The following is a 21,719-nucleotide window of genomic DNA, read 5'->3' on the forward strand; positions in this document are numbered from 1 at the left end:
ACTGGCCAATAGTGTGCGCGGCGGCCAGTTCAAAGAATGGCGCCACTTTTCCCAGGATAGAAGGGCTTTTAGAATGTTCAGTTGGCAGCGCCCCTCGCGGTCGTTTCGGTGAAGGGGAGGAGGAAAGGAGGAGAGGGGGCACGGCAGGACGCAGCAGTACAGGAGGCGTTGACCAAAGTATTGCAAACTATGCTCCCAGGAGGCAGGAGCTGGCCAACTCTGCGACGCTACTGTAAACAGCTGCGAGCTCTGCGAGCTTCGAACTGAATGAGATGGTGTATGTGGTGTACGCACCCAGGTGGACCGTTTGTTTTGTGAACTGCTACACCGCTGGTTCCCTTCAAAGTAACAAGGCGCCCTTATTTAACTTTTCAATGAGAAGAAAGATATATTCGACGAAATCGGCCTGCTTCACTTGCTCTCATTTATGTCGACGGTTGCCGTTCACAGTCTACACTGGTAGCGCCAATGGTCGAAGTGCGTCACCTACCTTGCTCTTCCCAAAGGTAAATAATAAACATTTTTTGTGAAAAACCCGAGACTGAGGTATTGACAGACGACGACAAGAAAGAGAACGAGAACGTCTCCTTCTCTTCCTTGTCGTCGTCTGTCACACGAATATGTTTGATATGCACCAGCTAACGTGCGCCCTTACGTTCTGTTCGTAAATAATAATTCAGGATAATAACAAAGGAGAAACCGCAGAACGGCTGAACTCTGCGTCACCTCCACGTCGCATACGGCTTGCCCCCTGCCTGACCGGCTTGCGCAGTTAGTTTCACAATGCTGCTATAGAGTCGAAATCATAGCCAAGCCAAACCAGCAACGTTGGGCGAAAAAAAGAATGCAGATAGGGGCAACAGAGGTCGCTAAAGTTAAAGCCGTCCATTGAAAAGTGTGGCGTAGCCACGCCGGTACTCCACCGCGTGCGGTGGTAACTTGCACAGTAGTTGAGAAACATAAACTTTTCTTTATTGTGACTAGGAGGCAACATGATTTCCTCTCGAACTCAAAATGTCATTGTTTGGACTGCCGTAGGCATCGGTGCTGTTGTGGCAGTTTCTTTTGCGACGACAGCTATCTTACGAAAACGGAAGCGAAGGAAGGTGAAAAGAGTTATCGACACGGTAAGAGAAGTCAACATTTTGTTTGGCGATGTCTAAGTGTGTTCAAAAGATGTGTGTAACGGGCATGAGCCGTGGCAGGTGAATCTGCGGAGCCCCCTCAGAGAAAACCCGGAGTTTCGGGCATATGCCCTTGACGTGTGCAGAACCCGCGACCGCGAGTACTTGAGATGCGTTAACTCGCCTTGGCGTGCCATGATGCATCGTATGGGTTAGGTCATTATTTGAGGTGATTAGCGTGACGAAAAATGCCTATCGGTATGCATAGCCAGGCTAGTATCAAGATGAGTGGTAGGGCTGCAAGCACAATGTTCATGCGTGCGCGTATCTGTTACCTGATAACTTCTTTCCGTGTACGTGAGTACCCCACGAAGGTATGTCAGGTGTGGAACTATTGACAGGATAAGTGGCCTGCCACAACTTTTGTTCGCGACATAATGGGCTCCTCTCTATGTTGTCCACTTAGTCGGTGACAGGACAGAAAGTTCGCGGTGTAAAGTGGACCCCAAAGTCTGCGATTGGACGTAGCCCGCTGAGAGCTCTCTAGATTGTGTATTTTACTGGTTCAGTTCGAGTACTAGGAATTAAAACACTAACTTTTTCAATAATGAAATTTTTTATTGCTGCTGAAAATGTCTAACTTCTGTAGTACTGGGTTCTTCAAGAGGTTTTAATTGCACTGAAACTCTTTAACAAATGAGTAAAGCTATACGCACTACGTAGTGCACTTTGGACGGAAATGGCTATACGCACTACGCGGAGAGCTCATGCCATTTGGGTCACCCTTTTCGAACGGCGCGTGTATCACTGGGGAGCTCGTTAACACAGCCCCCTGCCTGCGTTGACACCGCTTCGCAGCGACAATATGCGGCTGCTAATTACAAAACTTAACCAGTACACGCCGCATCGCGGCGTCCAGCCGGCAGCCCAAGCCCCACTGTCCCCGATTGCACCTCCGGAAAGGGAGTCCCATACCATTTAGTTCTGCGAAGTTTCGTCGACAATATTCGGTTTTTTTAGTGTTCACCGTAAAAAAGAATTGTCTTAAATAACGCCAAATGCCTCGACAAAACAAAATGTTTGAGAAAAAAAAAAGAAAAAAGTAGGCCCACTGCGGATCGAACCTGCGTTTACTTGAACATAAAGCGGACACCATAACCCCTATGCAATGCCATCGCTTAGAAAACTCATTGTGACCATTTGTTTTATACGAGTTTCACATAGTGCGTATAGCCATTTCCGGCCGAAGTGCACTACGGAGTGTGTTTAGCTTTACTCTGAGCAAATAGTGTTTTTGGGAAGCGTACAACCTTTAAGATGGCTGGTGTTCCCCAACTTTTCTCTTCGACTGTCGTCTTGCTATGACTAGGCCGCAGATCTTCCGGCTTTAACCAAAAAACGCAGCTAAACATCTGCCTGTGTCAAGACTACATAATCGGTTAACACTGAAAAATGCCATCCAAATATTTTTGGTCCAAGTAAGGACTATTTTTGTCAAAATACTCCCTTCTGTATTTATTTGAACTCTTAATCTCGCCTAGATCAAGCACCCTGCCAGTCTCTAATCATTTGGAATCAGCTAGCTTGGAGAACAGTGGAATAAGAGTTTGGGCACTCAGTTGATCACTTTGAATTTTCAATATCTCTTTGTCTTAATCAGGTCAGAGTTTGGCTAACAGTGTTCGAAACTACTTTGGCGGTCGCTCTCAGTTGAATCTTGCGAAGGGAGTAAAAGCCGCTTGCCTTCCTTGTGGCATAAGTATTTAATTTGAGAACACTTCATTTTTTGTCATCACGCGTAGCAGAAGGGCAGCAGAATAAAAATCAAACAAAACGTTTGGGTGATTTTTGTTAAAAAGTACTCGGACATTGAGCAGTGTTTGGACTCGTCTGTCTGCAAGCACTGTCACACTATGGTAAGAGTGAAGCTTTATAGGCATGCCTACAAATTGGAAATTATCTTTGAACTCTTAAGTATTTATTAACTTCTCTTTTGTATCTATAGACCAACCCAACTCGCTGACGTCACGCCACTGTGGTGGCGCTGCTGTCGGTACTGCACATGCGCAGACGCTTCACTCCTCTCAAATTTGGTTCGTGCACGCACGGTGCCCACACGTGGTGTGTGCAAGGCGGGCTTGTTTATAAATACTGAGTTTGTGTATAAGCAATTTCTATCACTGATAATCACCCTTTTAGCTTTCATAGAAAACAAATCGCTGAAGTACATAGATTTTTATCAAATAAATAAACATAAAATATCATCCACCTATCTACAACTGGACTGCAGTAAAGTGCACTTAACAATTCAACTTCCTCTGTCCACTCACCAATTGCTGTTTCTTTTTCCCCATTGTAACATATCTCTTTATACAGTTATTTGTTTTCTATTAATCCTTCATTTAGTACTCAGTATTTTGAAGTCTGCTGACAGTAACTTCACTGCTTTCAGGTGTTAGAACTGCAAAAGCCATGCGTACGAATGAAAGACCCGGAGCGCGTAGAAGAACTTGTTTGCAAGTTGATCAAGGGGGGCCCAAAGAAGCTGCAGGTATGTCTCGTCTTTCTGTAAATCGTTCGCAAGCGCTGTGTGTTTGCATAGCAGTAGGACGGATGTTGTTAAAGGCATGGCAGAGCTCTTTTCAAACACATGTTGAACAAGTTGAGTTGCTCTAGAACCCTGATTATTTGGGGTTTGCAGTCTAGAATTTGTACACCCGATTTATTCATGCCCAGATCGTAGCATGTCACGGGTCCAGCGCCGCAATCTTGCAGCACTATCATGCAGGCTTTAGCGGCAAGCTGTCATGACACAAACTCTATTAATCCAAAGAAATTCCACAAAAGTAATGAAGGCTCGCTTGTTTCTTGAACTCCAAATAACTGGCACACTTTGCATCGAGTCACAGAGATTGGAGTGAAAGTTGTTTTCAAACACGATTGAAAGAATACAGGGAAAATTGAAAGAGAAAAGATAACGGAAAAGCTCTGCATTTCTGTCTTTTTGAAAGCCCGTCCCCAAAATCTTCAGCAGAGCCGAAAATCTTTGCATTGTGAGGTAACCCACGATTGGTATAAAAGCAGCCAGCGCTCAAGGTTATTTTACATTGTGCGACTTTCTTCCTTGTGATGTCACCCATGCAGCCAAAAAGCCCATCGACGCAGCACACGCTTCAGCTGCCGTCCACAGGCTTTTCGCTGCATGAGCACTGCCAAAATAGCACCACAGCTGCAAAAATTTTACGCAGAATTGTGCCATGTTAAATGGGCTTCATGGGAATTCGGTTGATCCGGCTTTCTCGACTGTGAGTATTGGAAAGGTGTTAAGCGGAGGAATACCTCCAGGATGACCTCTGATGACACCTGAAGTGAGAAAAGGCAAAATATGGATCTTAATAAAACTTTGGTTGGGGCTAGTTGGTTCATATCGATTAAAAGGTTAAAAGGCGCGAACATTCAGGACGAAAAAAATGGACACGTACGCCACAAACAGGCGTACGTGTCTCTTTTTTTCGTCCTGTATGTTTGCGCCTTTTATGGCGCCTGTCCGTGTCGTACGTGTCTCTTTTTTTTGTCCTGTATGTTCGCACCTTTTAACCTTTTAATGGATCTTAACACCTTCAATAATCACCACAGGTTGTGACGGACTTTGACCACACAATTTCGAGGTCGCACCTCAATGGCAAAGCATGTTGCAGTACTCACGGTAACTAGATCCTTTTAAACTTCCGATTATTATATCGAGGCTTGTCGATGTCTCACTCATGAATTGGCACCCTACCATTGATTATTGCAGGAGTCTTGGAATGCAGCAGTCTCATCACTCAAGATTTTCAGGTTCAGGTAAACTAGTTTTCTTTGCCCTTAATCTTGTTCCCAAAAAACATGGTGTAGGCAAAACGTCAGCTCTACATCTTGCAGGCAGAAAAGGTCCACGAAAAATACTATCCCATTGAAATTGACCCCTACATGTCGACAGAAGAAAAAATACCATATATGGTTGAGTGGTACACAAAGTCTCATGCCATCCTTGTTAACTGTGGCATCAAGAAAAGGGACATTCCCCAGTTGGTCGAAGAGTCATCAATTATGCTCAGGTGAGGTCTTTTTGGCACACCATGCTTGAACAGGGTGTACTACAGCCAGCCACTTTCCATTTTCCAGGGACGGCTGCGAGTCATTCTTCGAGATGCTGCACGAACATCAAATACCGACACTAGTGTTTTCTGCTGGGCTTGGAGACATCTTAGAAGAAACTCTCAAGCATTTTCAGTGCTACTTTCCTAACCTCAAGTTCATCTCTAATTACATGCAGTTTGATGATGAGGCAAGTAGCTTCCTTGTAGGATTTTTTTGCGCATTTTCTCAAGGCTTATTGTTAGTGATCGTAACAAATGTTAAATGAAAAAGCAGCCAACAAAAAAAATTTTCTTACCTTTCCTAGCATGGACTGAGCTACAGTTGAGAATGAAATTTCTTCCTGGTTGTGCAGCAGGGTTGAAATGGATCAAATGTTCTTTAAATGAACCCCCAAAAAATTGGCTTTTCAAATATATTTTTGAAGGAAGTACAGTTAGGTGGCGCTTTTTCGTAGTTAAATTGTAGGGATGGAGCTTAGCTCTGTCGAAAGGTAAAACGGAAAGTTCCGTAATTATGGCGGCATTGAGGCGTGTAGAGCTCTCCTCTGTAGAGGAACTGCCTACAGATGGTGGTAGTGGGGTGTCAGTTAAGGGATTTTATTTTACTCCCTTCAATGGGGCATGCCTCTGTGAAAGGAAATGTTTATAATTTTTGATAATGTGCTCTTTTTATTTTTATTTAAAGCAATTTGAAATTAGCATTTTTATTTAAGCATTTTGAAATGGGCAAGACATACGGGTGTTTTTTCCAAGATGGAAAATATTCAAAAGAAAGGGTACACCGGAAATAAAGAAATTATTCCTGCAAAAATAATGTTATCAACTGCAGCGGACATCAAGGCACGAGTACTATAAACAAACAATTAGTGATTTAATTACTAAAAATTCATTAACTTTTTTTTTTTAGTTGGCATTGAAGATTTGAAGCCTATTATTTATAAGGCCAAATTATTTCTTAGATTTTAGAAAATGAAATTATTACTTCAGTTATGACGAGGCGAATTTCAATAGCTGCAGCAGTACAAAAACGAAAGCAGAACAGCAAAGAGCGCAGAACACCGAAAACACTGTCCCAGTGTGCCCTGACTTGGGGGGGCAGTGTTTTGAACAACATACTATTTGACTTGATCTTCATATTGAACATCGACAGTGCTATAGTCTATTGCAACTCAAGAAGGTTGGGTGAGGGAAAGAAAGGGCTAGGAAGGAGGAAGCAGATGGAACGCTGGAGGGAGAAGGTTTCCCGCTTTCCTCTTGAGCGTTCCGTCTGCTTCTCTCTCCCCAGCCTTCCTTTCTCTCGCCCCACCTTCTTGAGCTGTAACTTACTATAGGAAGCTCTGCAATATTTCTCGATGTTTGTGGATTGTTCAAGCTGGCTATTTAGCTTCTTCAAGTGGGCTTCTAACCGTGCATTGGTGCACAGCAGAGAAGCAACATCTGTGGACTAGACATCCCAATCTTGCATATCTCGTTTCGCCGCTGTGCATTCTTGTGCTTTAAAGGGGTAGGGAAACGAAATTCCAGCGCTCATTTTCTAGCTTGAATGTGTTGCATGTTGCACCCTAACCTCAAAAACACCAGTCTTCTGTTGAAAGGCACAAGAAAACTAATTTTAAAGCTAAATAAACAATCTTTCAATGCGCACCTGGCGGATGCATGCGGAGCCTATTTAAGAGGTAGTCTAGCAACGTTGTGGAATCTTCTACGTAGTCGTGACGTAGCAGATTCCTTTGGAGCAGCGCCGCTCTTTGGCATTTCGACATTTTCCCTCTTAGCTTTCCTCCTCAACTCACAAGTTGCGCATTGTACCTAACGGTCCAAGAAGACGGAAAGGAAGGACTCCCCTCTTTCTGGTACCCTCGTTCGTGCAACCGGAAACAGCCATTCTCCCCCTAGAAGATTAGCCCGTCGCTCAAAACTCCAACAAAACTTGCTTTCCCTACTCTGTTCGGCCCTAAGCTGACAGAGTTGTGGAAGCTACGTGCTCCTTGGGCCAGCCACACGCTTGTCACCCCACGGGTACTTTGATCGGCTCGGTTGTAACGCACTGACGCTATTGACACCACTACAACGCTGACAACGCCACCAAGGGCAAAGCTCATAACCACGCCTGCCTTGCTACTCCACGGACGCGGGAAATCTTTTGTTTCTGTTTTTGTTTGCGCCGGATATCCCATGACGCATCGCGCTCTCCATTCGCTTCTCTTCGAGCGCTTGCTCGAGTGCACCGTTTGTAACGAAAAATATAGCCAGTCGTTCAAAATACAAACGTGCGATTATCATTTACGGTTATTATCCGTCATGCTTGACCCATTTCCAAACAAAATTTGAATATTTCAATTTTTGTTTCCGCACTCCCTTAAAGGGATACTACAACGAAATTTCGGCGCTCATTTTTTGGTCTATATGTGTTCAGAAGAGCAGTATCACATGGAACATACCAATATCTTGTTAAAAAAGTCTCGAAAAGGAATTTTAAAACGAATTAAACGATTAGCAAAGAGCACCTGGTGGATGTTGCTAACGCCTTGCTTGTAATGCTCGTCTAGGAACCTTGACAGCTAGTGGCGGAGGTTGTCTCGTCTCCGGCCACAACGAGAGAAGGGGGGAAGGAGGAACTCCTCTCTTCCCGAGGATCCCTTTTGTGTGTCGCAGAAGTCGCTATTGTCCCCCTAGAAGATTATAGAAGATTAACCCGTCACTCAAAATTCATACAAAAGCAGCCGCTTCGGTGGCTGGAACGACTAGGCCATCCTCTCGACGTCAGCCTCGCCGTAGCTTTGCTCGTCTTGAGACGACTTACGTCACGATTGCGTTGGATGTCACGTGCTCTAAGCTGGGCCTTCTCCGAGCGCTTGCCAGAGTGGGCCGTTTATAACGAAAAATACAGCCACCAGGATCAAAATACAAACGTGCGATTGTCATTTACGGATATTGAGGATCATATTCAACCTATTTTTGAACACGACGGGAATATTTCAAATTTCGTTGAAGTATCCCTTTAATGCCCATAAGGAGAATTGGAAAAAAAAAAGAATTAAACTTGGAATTGGGGTGTGCATTTTGCTTAGGACGGTACCACTTTAGGATGTGCACTTTGCTTAGGATGGTGCCATTCTTTGAGATACCGGTTGCCAACAAATAAGTGCTGCCAACTTCGTTACCATGGTTACTGTCACAGCGACAACCCTTGTTAGAGCTAGGCAATGCCGGCGACAACTGCCACTGAACAACAACGGGTCACCAATCAGACAAGCTTGTAGCAGACTACTGTAGCCATACAAATGGTAATGTTAAGTTACAGGTTTATCATTCTAGATCAGAAAACAGAGACATGCACAAAATTCTTAAAGGGGCCCTGCAAGGACTTTTCTACTGGTTTTTAATTTGCAGTGAACCTGAGCGCAATGAACGTAGTAACTTAATGAAACGTTTCTTTTCTCAAATTTTGCTTTATTTTAAAAGTTATAGGCAAATTAAAATTACAAAAACAAGCAAAAAATAACCTCCTTCCTGATGTCCTTGGTTGCTTGAGTGGCCGTGAACTAGAGGAGGGGTAGTGAGCTTAGCGAGCGGTCACGGCTGCCGCACTCTGTCGACAGCTCGAGAGGGCGCCACTAAAGCATGTTCTGGCTAGGCTGTATGAAGCGGGCAGCCAGGGTGGCTCGCATTGCATTTGCTGCACGATTAAACACTAATTCGGCATGACCCTTCATTGGCCACAAACGACAGCAAAAGTTCAGAACGAGAGCCACTTCGCGCTGTTGTACCGCCAAAAGGCCAAACCGCAAGCTAAAGCTGCTTGCCAAGGGCCTTAAGAACGCTCGGAACCGGTCGGATCCTCCAGTCAATACGACCGCAGTACCGCCGCATACATCCGGGACTTTTCTACGCTCGCCGCTCGTTAATATCTGATCCCACTACACCCTTCTATTATGCGCCGCCTTTTCCACCGCTTGGTGGCAGGTATGTCGACGGGTCATTTCTTTTTTCCGTACTTTTAAACTGCATTTGTTTCTTTTCTGATCTAAAATAGTGAACAAAAACTAGTTTTATACATAATTGAAATGGTTTGCGCCACTTATATTTTGTATTTCGAATAAAAAGAAGCTTTTATCGGCTCTGACCAGTAGTAAGCCCAGGACCAAAGACATCACATATCGCGCGCTTTCGGCACCGCGGGTCGCCTCCGTAGGTGGAGGAGGTTTCCGCGTCGTCCGGTTAAAGTATGATGTTTTGATATTTAGTTATTCTCTCCGCTGGCTTGCCCGAACCCCAAGAAACGTGGAAACCGCATAAAAGGTAGACGCTTAAATATGATTGCAGGGCCCCTTTGAGGCATTTGCTTGCATTAGTGCAAATGGCTTGCAAGACGGACAACCAAAACACCATTGACAGCTTCGACGTTGCAAATGGAAATTCAGAGTAGTCAGTGATGCTCACATATCATTGGAACAACCTACTTCTGGCTTGCAGCATCTGAACACAAAGCAACAGATTAAACGAAGCATTAAATACTGCGACGACCACCACCGCACCAGACAAACTGCCTGGCATTGACTGGTCCTGCAGAAGCGAATGCAGCTGCAGTGTTGCCTGAGCTCTTGTACTGACACAAAATCAGCGTTGCCTATGTTTTAGTTAAAATGCCGGGGAAACAAGATGATAGTGGGAGAGGGGAATGGGCAGCTGGGCACCACCTTAAAAAGCCACTAATAAGAAAAAAAATGTTTTTTTTTTTTTCAACAATGGTTGGGACATGCGTGTCAAAAAATAAATCTTATGCAAAAAAAAAAAAAAACCTTTTAGAGCAATACTGATGGCTTGAGATTTATTTCAAATTCTGCACGCAAAGTCCATGACGTTACGAAATGGTCATACACTCTTTCCACCTCAACGTGATGGCCAAGCCGATCCACCTCTTCTCCACGCGCAAGAGAGCATGATCATGTGGCAAAAGTGTGGCTGGCCCAACAAGCACGTAGCTTCCACAGCACTGTCAGCTTCGGGGTGAACGGGGTGTGGAAAGCAACTTTTGTCTGATTTTTGAGCGACAGGCTAATCTTGAGAATGGCTGTTTCCGGGTACACTAACGAGAATCCAAGCAAGAGGGGACTCCCCCCTTTCCGTCTTCTTGAACTATTTGGTAGAATGCGCGATGCATGAGTTGAGGAAAGCTAAACAAGAAAAAGTTGGAAAAGCGTTTCATGATCCCTTTAAGCGAAGCAGACATGAAGACACCCTAGATGTGACATCTCTGCCTTACAGTAAAACATTCGAAATAAAACTGCAGCTAGTATATATTATACACGATTGCAAGCAGGGCATCTCGCTGTTGCTGTGCCTCTGCCTACCAAAGCCTACCAAAATTACCTTCACACGTGTGCTGCCCATCGCACCTGCCAAATAGGAGGGGCATCAACCGGGGCGCCATGTTTGCAGTTGTGTTTGGACTGCTCTATTTTGCTGACTTGCATGAAAGATAGTCGAGTATAGCAAGGTGCTTTCTAAATTACCTAGATTTAGGTGGTAGCAGGGGAACAATATACTAGGTTTAATTTTTTGTGAAGTCTCTGGTTTAGTTATCACATATTTATTGGCCTCTGGCTGTTCAAGGGCACAGTCAATAAAGTTGAAATTAAAACAGAATAAGGTTTAGCAGTGGACAAATGGAAGTTAAGGAGACATGAGCCAGAGGACAACTTTAAAAAAAAAAAAAAATATTTGTGATAACTAAAATAAATTTTTAGTTATCTCTCCGTAAATCTGGTATTAGTTTTGATATAGCTTGTTTTTTTTATACCTCGGATGCAATGCACATACAACAAAAACAGATTGCAAGCACATGAAAACAGGCATAAAAGAACTTAGTAAAATAGGCTAATCTCTCCTTTGCCATCAACAACAAAAATAATGTGTATGAGAACTGTTTTATCCATGAAATTCACAAAAATGCCATTTTCAAAGGGCTAATTCGAGTTTCTTGAAGTTTTCGTAAACATAAAATATACATTCTAATTAAATATTTATAGTTGCATTCTACATATCCTCAAGCTTATGTGTACCAAATTTAATTGTCATGGACAATATTAAGAAAAAAAACTTCTTGTGTGCAAGCTGTGAAGATGCCTCAAAATTGCAAGAGAAAAACATGTTAGAATATTATCATAGATGTGTAAGCATACTTTGTGGCAGGAAACAAAAAATTTTGTTATTTTTTTTTTGTGGGAAATTGAAGCTACAAAAGATTGTGATGGAGAGGAGATGGCTAGGCCTACTTTTCAAAATAATGGACCTTTTCCACATACCGACGGCACCAGGCGGTGGCTGCACGAACTAAAAATCGAGGAAGTGACCTACCTGCGCTACCAATCGATAATGGGAGCTACGCTACCAGTTTTTTCGCTCTCTGAGCAGCGGTACCTGCCCAACGAGACTTTAAAGAGGGGCATCTGTGGCGTCCACCCAAACGTCATGTTTTCCTTTCCGTCTACGTTCTTTTTTTGTGTAACACAATTATACAGGGTGAAACAAGGAGACGGCAGGCTCTTTAAATCGACCGGAAAATTTGGTTTCTTGACCTATTGCGCTACGACTTTGTGCAGTCTTGCCCACAGATAGTGCATTTTTTCTGTAAAATTTGTGAAGAGCGAACTTACCTGAGGAAAAAGTAAAGAAAGAAAAAGGCTTAGCTCCTATGGAAATGCAGCGACGCCACCGGTCTGCAAACAGCACGACGCCGTTTCGCACGGGAGACAGGAGATGGCGCAACAAACGCCGCCAACGAACAAGCATACGGCGCCGAGAGACGCCTTTTTAGCAGACAATCTTTTCGACTCAAAAGCGTTGCGCGTTCCGCAGGCGGCGACAGTCGCAGAAACGAAAAAAAGGCAGGCGCGGTAACAGCAAGAAACTGCAGTTCCTTGTCTGCAAAAGGGCTGGCTCTCGGCGTCGTCTGCTCGTTCGCTGGCGGCATTTGGCGTCGCGACCGCTTGCGCCATCTCTTGTCTCCCGTGCGAAACGGCGCCGTCTTGTTTGCAGACCGGTGGCGTCGCTGAGTTTCCATAGGAGCTAAGCCTTTTTCTTTCTTTACTTTTTCCTCAGGTAAGTTCGCTCTTTGCAAATTTTACAAAAAAAATGCACCATCTGTGGGCAACGCTGCACAAAGTCGTAGCGCGATAGGTTAAGAAACCGAATTTTCCGGTCGATTTAGAGAGCCTGCCGTCTCCTTGTTTCACCCTGTATATATGCTGCAGTTACGTGTTCTACTCGCTGATATACAGCCTCCTTCCGAATTTCCTCGATTTTTCGTTCCGACTTCCGCCGCTTGGCATTGGGCGCTCGCGCGTGCGCACAACGCTTCTCGGAAAAGGTCCATTGTGATGGGAGGCAATGTCCCAATTTGAAGACCCATGCATACGAACATGGCTCATATTTATGCCTTTCTGGGTTGCCAGGATCTCTTCAAATGCAAATTTGACTACTAGGTAATATCACGACCATATTTGGTACTTATTTTTTTATACATAAATTATGGAGATTTAAAGATAACAAAGCACTAAAACCTGAAATCACATTTTTATCAAAATATTGCCATTTTTCGCCCTGCATTTCCTCTTAATGTTAATGAGTTCACTGGGTCTTTTTCTGGGCATATATTTATTGCCCATATATCATTCTGCATCATCCCTAAATTCTGCATTAAAATGACATGAATGTGCATACTGTGAAATCATGAGAGATGCACCACCCCCCGAAGATAGCCCACCTCTATGTTTGGCTTGATTAGCTCTATTTTTTTAAACACCGAAAGATAGCCCACTTTTAGTAATCACAGTGTTGGGATCAATGATGGCCTCAGCGTTACTGCGACTAGTTCGCTATGGCGAGATATGAGCAAACATTGCTGACTGGGAAGTGCAGTCATCATTGCTTCGTTGTCCCTCGCTACCATAACAAGCTTGGGGCACATAAGCTAAAAATACCATTTTTTGTTTCAACTTTTCTTGATTGTACATTGAAAGTTAGCCCACACCATATTTTCGCCCGATTTGCTCTTGATTTTAGATTCGCTATCTCTTGGGATGTTACGGTAATTAAATTACAAAAGCTTTTTTTATTGTTATTCGAATAAGGAATTGCAGTTTAACTAGAGCCTGAATTTGAACAAAAAAGCACAAAATTCTGTGCTCACATTTACTTTATTCTAACATTATTTCAGAGAATACTATATGGTTTACCTTTGGTTCAATACCCAAAAAAACCACTTGGTTTCATATTATGTCCTTCGTCAATCGGCATGTGTTTCAAAAGCAGCTGTGCATTGGCACTTTAAAACAGGAACAATGGCTTTTGACTTTTGGCTGCCCCAAAAGGTGCTCCAAAAGAACTCCGACCAGTTGCATTACTGTACTTGCCATAGTTATTTAATAGCTGACAGAGAAAAACACAGACATACTTTTTCAGGGCAACATCATTGGGTTCAAGGGAGAGCTGATCCACATGTACAACAAAAACCGCACTTCCGTTGCCACTCCCGAATATTTCCACAATGTCAAGGAGAAAACCAACATTGTGCTGCTGGGAGACTCGCTCGGCGACCTCGGAATGCTGGGAGACGTGGAATCACAGGAGGTTGTGCTGCGCATAGGATTCCTCAACAATAAGGTGCTTATTCACTTTCTTCAAGACCATTCTATTTACCATTTATGGTTGAAGGCGGATGATTGCGTGCAAGGGCAATCATCTGCAAGGCAAGAGAGCCTCTTGGTTTTTGTTTTCCCATATATAAGGAGAGGGAAAAAAGGGTGGTGGATGTGGCTCCTAGCAGTAAAAGGAACAAAGTGTGAGTGCCTCGGCCGGGGTTCAAGCCCAAACTGAAGCACTGGCAATCTGGCAAGGGCGTATAGCACAGGAGGCATAGTTTAAAGGCCTACGCACACTTCACACTTTTCCTTGCTTCTTCCTTCTCCATATCCTCTCCCCGTTTCAACTTGCCCCAACACAGCTCCCCTCCCAACTTACGAGAAGAGGGCACACACAAGATTATCTCCCCTGCAGAAGACAGGTTGTATGACGATCTTCAACCCTTTAAGTGCTGGTTTTTTTTTTTGCTGCACAAAAATATATATATATATTTTTTTTGATGCAGAAATGCAGTTGCATGCTTCAATATGTAGTATATTTATTTACTAGATTTTGTTGCTTTACATTCAAAGAGTTTTCTAACTTCTGAATTGAAGTGAACATTGGGAACAAAGTCAGCTGGAGTCCAGTTGGGGCCAGTATCGTCGAGTTTTCTTTCTTTTTGAGTGGCCTTTCAGGTGGTGGCGACTCGTGATCACTTTCATCAGTATCCCAATATAGTCACTTTCACTGTCGTCAGATTCTGAGTTCGTTAGCATTTCCTGGATTTCAGCATCCGTCAAGGAGTGCGAAGTTAAAGCACATGGGTGCGCTGTTCAAAAGCAACGTTGACTCGAAAACGCATACGAAGGAAGTTGCCTCCACAAAACTCTCCACCTGGCAACAAAAAAAACAAAATAAGTCCAGCAAAAAAAAAATTTTTTTGTCAGCCTGAGTTAAGTAGGAAGCAGCAGGAAATAAATTGAAACAAGTATACACATGTAGGCGGGGGGCGTGTCGGGGAGCACGCCCCAGTATACTCGGGCGCGGCACTCAAAGGGTTAAGAGAATATCACAGCTGAATTGGATGGGAATGTTCTACAATTTCAGGAGGCATTAGGGTGCCTTTGCTCCCTAATGCTCGCAGCCTTCTTGAGACTGTGAGCGCCGCTGGCCTTTGCTCCCTAATGCTCACAGCCTCCTTGAGACTGTGAGCGCCGCTGGCCTGGCCCAAGCATGCCAACAGCCAACGTATAGTACGACCCACGACGGTACACCAAGCTTTCTTGACTCGTTTTCAACCAGACGAGCCTCGAAGCTGTTGACGTATCGGAAGGCCCCCACGGCAGGGACCACCTAGCCGTGGAACTTCACTACGCAGTCTCCCTGCCACGCACAGGGCATTACGCTCGTATATTGTGGAGGTTTCGGCAACTTGACTTTGATCACATGGTACAATTGGCCCACCTGGCACCATGGTGTATGACCTCCGCAGGATCAGACTGGTTATCCAACTATGACCTGTGGTGTGACTTTATGGCCGCCATTCAGAAGGAGTGTGTTCCTTGCTCCGTCCGCTCATCAAAACGCAGACACTCGCCGTGGATTACAGCCGACATCATCAAGGTCGCGCGAATCAAGCGATTGTTGTTTCAGCGGGCACGCCGATCCCAGTGTCCTGCCACTCTACAACTGGCAAAAGATCACCAACAAACACTTAAGGCTACGATCTACATCTCCCACCAAAACTACATTCGCGAAATTGCTGAAAGGGCTAAGAAAGATTCGAAAGTCTTCTGGAACTACACTAGATCCCTAAGTACGTCATTCATCCCAGCGACCATGTTTCGTCGTCCACGGCAAAATGGCTGACTCCCCACAAGAGATCGCTAATCTTTTCGCTGACCACTTTTCCTCTATAAACAAGAATGGCCCACCCCCGAATCACCCTGGACTGATTTTGCTCAACGAACATCACGCTGATGCCCCCGACATCCCCGCAGCGCGACCCTCGACAACAAGGGCGGGAAGCCTCGCCCAGTCGAAACTTGACACGGTCCTTCACAACAGAGTCATTACAGGAGGCGCTCTCCAAAATCAAGCCCTCTCAAAGCTGCGGTCCAGACGGCATCGCGCCGACATGGTTCAAAAGGCTCTGTCCGCTAATGCTGCCGACCACCTGCCAGATTCTGCAAGGGCTGTTCGACAGCGGTACTGTGCCAGGAACGTGGCAACGAGCTTTGGTCACTCCGCTACACAAGGGAAGCCGACGGATGAACCAAAAATTTACCGTCCTCTGTCACTCGCCTCGATTGTTTGTCGAACATTTGAAAGGATAGTTAACGGCCAGCTTCTCAGCCACCTTGAAGAATCCGGCTATCTCTCCGACAGTGAGCACGGCTTTCGAAGAGGTCGCAGCTGCGAATCAGCACTGGCAACTATTACCCATTTTATCAGTGATCACATGGATAATCGAACCATGACAGATCCCATCCAACTTGACCTAAGCAATGCGTTCGATACGCTCAACATTAACCTCCTGCTTGAGAAGCTCACACACGCAGGCATACACGGTTTCCTATTCACCTGGATACCAAGCTTTCTGCGGAATCGCAGCCAACAAGTTGTGTACTGTGGGACGCGCTCTACAGAGAGGGTCATCTCATCAGGAGTGCCACAGGGCTCTGTCCTCACTCCAACGCTCTGTCTCATATACATGAACGACATGCCACGCAACGACAAGTGTATCCTAGTGCAACACGCAGACGATGCATCAATCGCGACGACAATTTCGTCCCAGTCTGGCGCACGTCACTTGCAAAACTATCTAGAAGATATAGAGAGATGGATCTCAAGACAACACCTAAGCCTGACCGCATCCAAGAGTTCCGTGATACGTTTCTCAAAATGCAAAAGCAGACAAGCCCTGTATATACTGTAGAAGGCACTCCATTACCCGCATCAGACCACCTGTCCATCTTGGGTGTCACGTTTTCCCAAAACTTGGATTTTTCCGCACATATTGCCAGCGTTATCGCGAAGTCCAGCAGGACGCTTGGCTTCATCACACGCGTCGCAAGGCCAGGTGGGCCGGCGATCCTGCAGGCACTATATACATCCTTAGTCCTGCCTTCATTGGAATACTGCTCTGCAGTTTGGTCTCACCCTCAACAACACCTAATCGAGAGACTGGAGAGTGTGCAGCGCGGCGCAACTCACAAAATTTGCGCCTGGTCCCCTGGCACGACCGACGTGTCGCACCTTACACGGCTCGGAACCCATGGCTGGCGGCCCCTTGATCAGAGACGAAGGATTTCTCGAGTCCGCGTGCTCTGCCGGTTGCTCGACGGTTCTCTTTCGCCATCGGCAACCGTACGTCTCGGTAGAAGATCAGGTCAGCCCGAACTTCTTCGAGGCAGGACTGTTCGTCACAGCGAATCTCTGCTGCCTGCCGCCATTAGAGACTTTTTGACCATCCCATTAGCTCCTCGTAGCCCTCTGCCCACATCACACAATGAATCCCGGGAACTTTGCAAGGTATTTGCAAGACGAATGGCTTCGCGTCTGCTGCCATCATGATCTTCACTCCCTCACCCCCTCTTCCTCCTGAATCATCACCATTGCCACCGTCATCAGCAACATCATGTCATCACCACCACCTCCATCATCACTGCCATCATAATTTAAACACTTCTAAAGCTGGGTAGTACTATAACTCCCAATGCACACGGCGGCAAGCTGGCAGGCACACACGCATGAGGGTTTTTGCCTATCTGCTTCGCCTGGCACGCCGCCGTGTGCGCACCAATTTAAGTGCAAATAAATCACTCACTTTTCACCTGATCATCCTCCGCTAGTCGCAAGAGTGTTCCTTCTGTCTATGAAAAAATAAAGGAAACATCTCCGTTTTATCTGCAACTTATCTTTCGATGCTTGACCTAAAGATTAGTAGGCCAAAAAAAAAAAAAATGGGTAGAGTTGGAAGATTGCTGGAGGGGCAGGGGGGGCTTTTTGTCTCATTCATTCAACTTTTCCCTCTGGGTTTCACGAGTTTTGGTTGGATGTCAATGTGGAGAAGTGTTGCCCCATAGCATCTCACAGAACATATTTTCTTTCCGATGAAACCATACAAGTCAAATAATATAGAATTTTATTTGACATCACGAAAAATAAATGTCAGAAGCAAAACCCACAAAGTAGTGTCTGTTGGCCTTATGGTGTGAAGTCTTCTGGGTGTTTTTGCACCTAAAAAGTGCCGATGCTTCACCAAAAAACAAAGCATCTTGCCCTTGAAAAAAAAAAAAAGCGAGGTGAAGGTATTTTTGTTAGGAGTCACTTTTCATATGTGCCCACGTTTAATGCCTCTTTCTCGCCACTTTCACAAGTAATGAACCAACTTACTCAGGTTAAGTCCATAACAAGATTTGGAAAGCCCACGCCACGAAACCTTAACACAACTGAAAAGGTCATGCAAGTAGTCTGCTGCCGTGCACTAATACAAGATAAACTTGGATGTGAAATAACTAAGAATGTTTGCTCACAGATGGCGCCTCTGGATGGATAGAATTAATCGCTCCAGGAAGGCTTTCACCAAGTGCAAACTTGGTCCTCCCTATTTCAGTATAGAAGTGCTGTAAAATACCGGGGGAGTGCTCACCTCACTGTCACTGAAAACTGGGTTAATCGAGACGTGGGTGCTTGTCCGGTCAAATCTGGCGCTTCACATATAATTTCCAGAATTCCCAAGTTCGGGAAACAATAAAGGGATACTTCAATGAAATCTGAAATATACTCGTCTATGCAGAAATAGGCTGAATATGATCTACAATATCCATAAATAACAATTTCATGTTTGTATTCTGAGCCTAATGGCTGTATTTTAGCAAGTTTGTAAGTAAATCGAGTATATGAGACGCACCGCCAAAAATTGTGGAAAAAGAAGTGTGTCTATGTATGAGACGCATCGTTGTACAAGACGCACCCCCCCCCCCCCCCCCCCCCCCCCCCCTTTCGCAAGTTTGTAAGCAAATCTAGTATGAGACGCACCGCCGAAAATTGTGGAAAAAGAAATGTGTCTATGTATGAGACAAATCGTTCTACAAGATGCACCCCCCACTTTTTGCAAGTTTTAAAGTAAAAATTGGTATGTAAGATGCACCGCCGGAAATTGTGGAAAAAAAACTCTCTTATACACCGAAAAATATGGTACTTACCTGAGCCTCATTTGTAAAGAGTTGTTCTTTTTGCATCCTATCTGTTCTTACTACAAAAAAGTTGGGTAATATGCTTCAGTATCGAAGAGGAACCCTCAATCATTATCAGATATGAACTCATTCAGGGATGCAATCACATTTTCAAGTGACTGGCTAACAGATGTTGGCATCTGCTCCAAAAATGTCAGTGGCTGCTCCAAACCAATATTTTGCTTGCTGCAAAACCTGCTACAAAATATCCAATGCCGATTCCATAACTGATAGTGATAGAGAAGAGTATCATACATTAAATAAAGCAAATACCACAAGCATGTGCTTCAATCTAGTTTGCAGTACTGTCGAGACCGGTTATAACAAAGTCAACAGGAATCTGAAATCGCTTTGCTATATTCGCTTCTTGTTAGATATACTCGTACAAATAACATGAAAAAAATAAAATAAATAACATGGATTGTCACAGGCACATGTTTGTCGAGCTCGCAGAAAGCGGTCGAGGCCTCCCCGCACGCATCTTCTGCTAGATCGGAGCCGCTTCTCGCCAACTGCGAGGAGCTCCAATCGAAAAAAGTTCTTGCTACGTACGGACCGTGTCGACAGCTGCGATGGCCGCACGGAGGAAGCCGGCGGTGGATGGCATTCTTAACGTTTATGCGCACTCCGTCGAGGATGGCACGCTTTTGATTCAAGGTCGCCTTTGTCTTCCCCGTCGAGGTGCCGGGACTCTCCATCGTTGAGTGGTGATGATTCGCCGAATCGGTGCTTGTGCGAAGTAGAAATTCGCCCGAAAGTTACCTTACCGACCAGACGTTGACACGGATCACAAAGAAAAGTCACGTGGTTTGTGGGCCGCATTTGCAAAACGAGCTGCAGCATGCAAGAAGGCAAGACTCAAAAGCATTCACCTTCTGCAAACTTGTCTACCTTTCCGCCCAGTTTCCTCGCCACGCGACAATCAAATGCAGGCATACTTGCTGCTCCCTCTCTTAAATCTAGGCTCTCTCAGTCATCTCCGTCGAAACGTTGTTGCTAGCACGCCACTATATGCATGCCACGACGGCTTCCCCGCGTGCCATGCAATAAAGCCGCTTCCCAGATTAGGAGCGGGGAGCAGACGACGTTGCAGAGACTGCCGCCCAGCGGCCTTTCCAAAATTTCTCTTCGCTATATTTGCGGGAGCCGCTCAATTTCCTTCGCTAAAAACAGACCAATGCATTGAAAAAGTGCAAACGGGAATGGGAAATTGTGGTCGCTTCGCTGTAGCCGCCATTTCGTTATAACCAACTTTGTTATAACCGGTCTGGACAGTAGTAGTATTATAGATTTAATATACTTTTGTTTTTATGTATTGAAATTTTGATGCCACCATGCATGCCTGGGTACATGGTATAAGTATAAAACCACCTGTGGAAAATGCAACGTTTGACAATAGGCCAAAGACTGGCTTTTAGCTTGTGCAAAATGTTTCCCCACTGTAGCACCATGTGGATATTCTTTGTGACAAAATTTCAGATTTCCATGGCGTGCATGTCAAGCTCACCACTGTGTTTCAACTTGCAGATTGAAGAGCGGCTACAGCAGTACATGAAAAGCTTCGACATTGTTTTGATTGATGATCAAACCATGGATGTGGTCAATGGGATCCTCAGGAAGATCATCTACTAGTGACACACCAAGGCATTGTTTTGATTGATGATCAAACCATGGATGTGGTCAACGGGATCCTCAGGAAGATCATCTACTAGTGACACACCAAGGAATGACTGCCTGCCACAGATAGGATGAAGACAAACCAAGTTCTGCATGTGAAGCAGACCAGTGTTGTTAACGCCTAGTTCCAATTGGTGCAATTGCATAGTTGTCCCTAGATTGTTTGCTAGCAGAGCAGCAGGCTGGTATTTTTTGGAGGACAGTAAATTTACTTTCGGATGCTGTTAGTTGCTGGGCTTTACCATATCACTGTTATTTGCGTGTATTTGTGTGCCTGTGTATGACAGTCTGTGACAAGCTACGCACGATATGGCTTGCATTTGTATTTAAAAGTTTTTCCACTATGAGGCTGTTTGCATTTACATTAAAAGCAAGGCATGCTCAAGATACACAAGTCATTTAGGAGTTAGAAACTGCTTCTATACAAAAGTGTCAGTAACTGGTATTCTTTAACCCACTTAGGTTCTCCCGAACACTAGTGCACATACTGGCTAGTATACTTTACAATTTATCCGAGGACTTGCTACAGCAAATTAGCCTTTTTAAATCTATATGCATTTTTAGATGTGTGCTATGGTACGAGTTGGTATCAGGTTTAATTGTCTATTTGTATCTGCCTGATTGTGCAAAACTGAATTCATTGTGTTCAAACTTGTTCACTGGATCTGAAAAAAAAAAAATCCTTTAAACTTGCTTTGTCAAGACAGTCATTTCATTGCACTGGCCCTTTCTGGGAATTGAATGAGGACCTGTATGCATGATTTCACGTTTATAGTTTCGTGCAGCTGAATAAACGGGTCCAGATTCTCTCTACAGTTGTAGCTACCCTTGTGATGAACTGCAGCTATAGTTCCCGACAGCTGAAGAAACTTGGGTTGAGTGCGTTTCTTGGGATGTCTGGGTTCCGCATC

At 44.7% G+C, this 21,719-nt stretch overlaps 1 protein-coding gene across 3 annotated transcripts; it reads left to right on the forward strand.

Annotated features, from left to right (window-relative positions):
• The first annotated feature begins 178 nt into the window (after positions 1 to 178).
• On the forward strand, positions 179 to 21,502 carry LOC8053480 (cytosolic 5'-nucleotidase 3). Of its 3 annotated transcripts, XM_040498623.2 has the most exons (9): positions 179 to 506; positions 3,577 to 3,675; positions 4,761 to 4,830; positions 4,921 to 4,967; positions 5,046 to 5,221; positions 5,289 to 5,451; positions 13,730 to 13,930; positions 20,659 to 20,730; positions 20,811 to 21,502. In XM_040498623.2, exons 1-9 carry the CDS (start codon positions 273 to 275, stop codon positions 20,841 to 20,843), a joined length of 1,095 nt encoding a protein of 364 aa, XP_040354557.2. In that variant the 5' UTR covers positions 179 to 272; the 3' UTR covers positions 20,844 to 21,502. The 3 variants fall into 3 exon arrangements, with proteins under 3 accessions (XP_040354557.2, XP_040354555.2, XP_040354558.1); XM_040498621.2 differs by having other exon boundaries at positions 180 to 506; positions 20,659 to 21,502; XM_040498624.2 differs by lacking the exon at positions 179 to 506 and adding an exon at positions 828 to 1,127 and having other exon boundaries at positions 20,659 to 21,502.
• Positions 21,503 to 21,719: the final 217 nt, after the last annotated feature.

The sequence above is a fragment of the Ixodes scapularis genome, unplaced genomic scaffold, assembly GCF_016920785.2.
Source record: "Ixodes scapularis isolate PalLabHiFi unplaced genomic scaffold, ASM1692078v2 PGA_scaffold9__187_contigs__length_104089568, whole genome shotgun sequence".
Taxonomy (NCBI): domain Eukaryota; kingdom Metazoa; phylum Arthropoda; class Arachnida; order Ixodida; family Ixodidae; genus Ixodes; species Ixodes scapularis.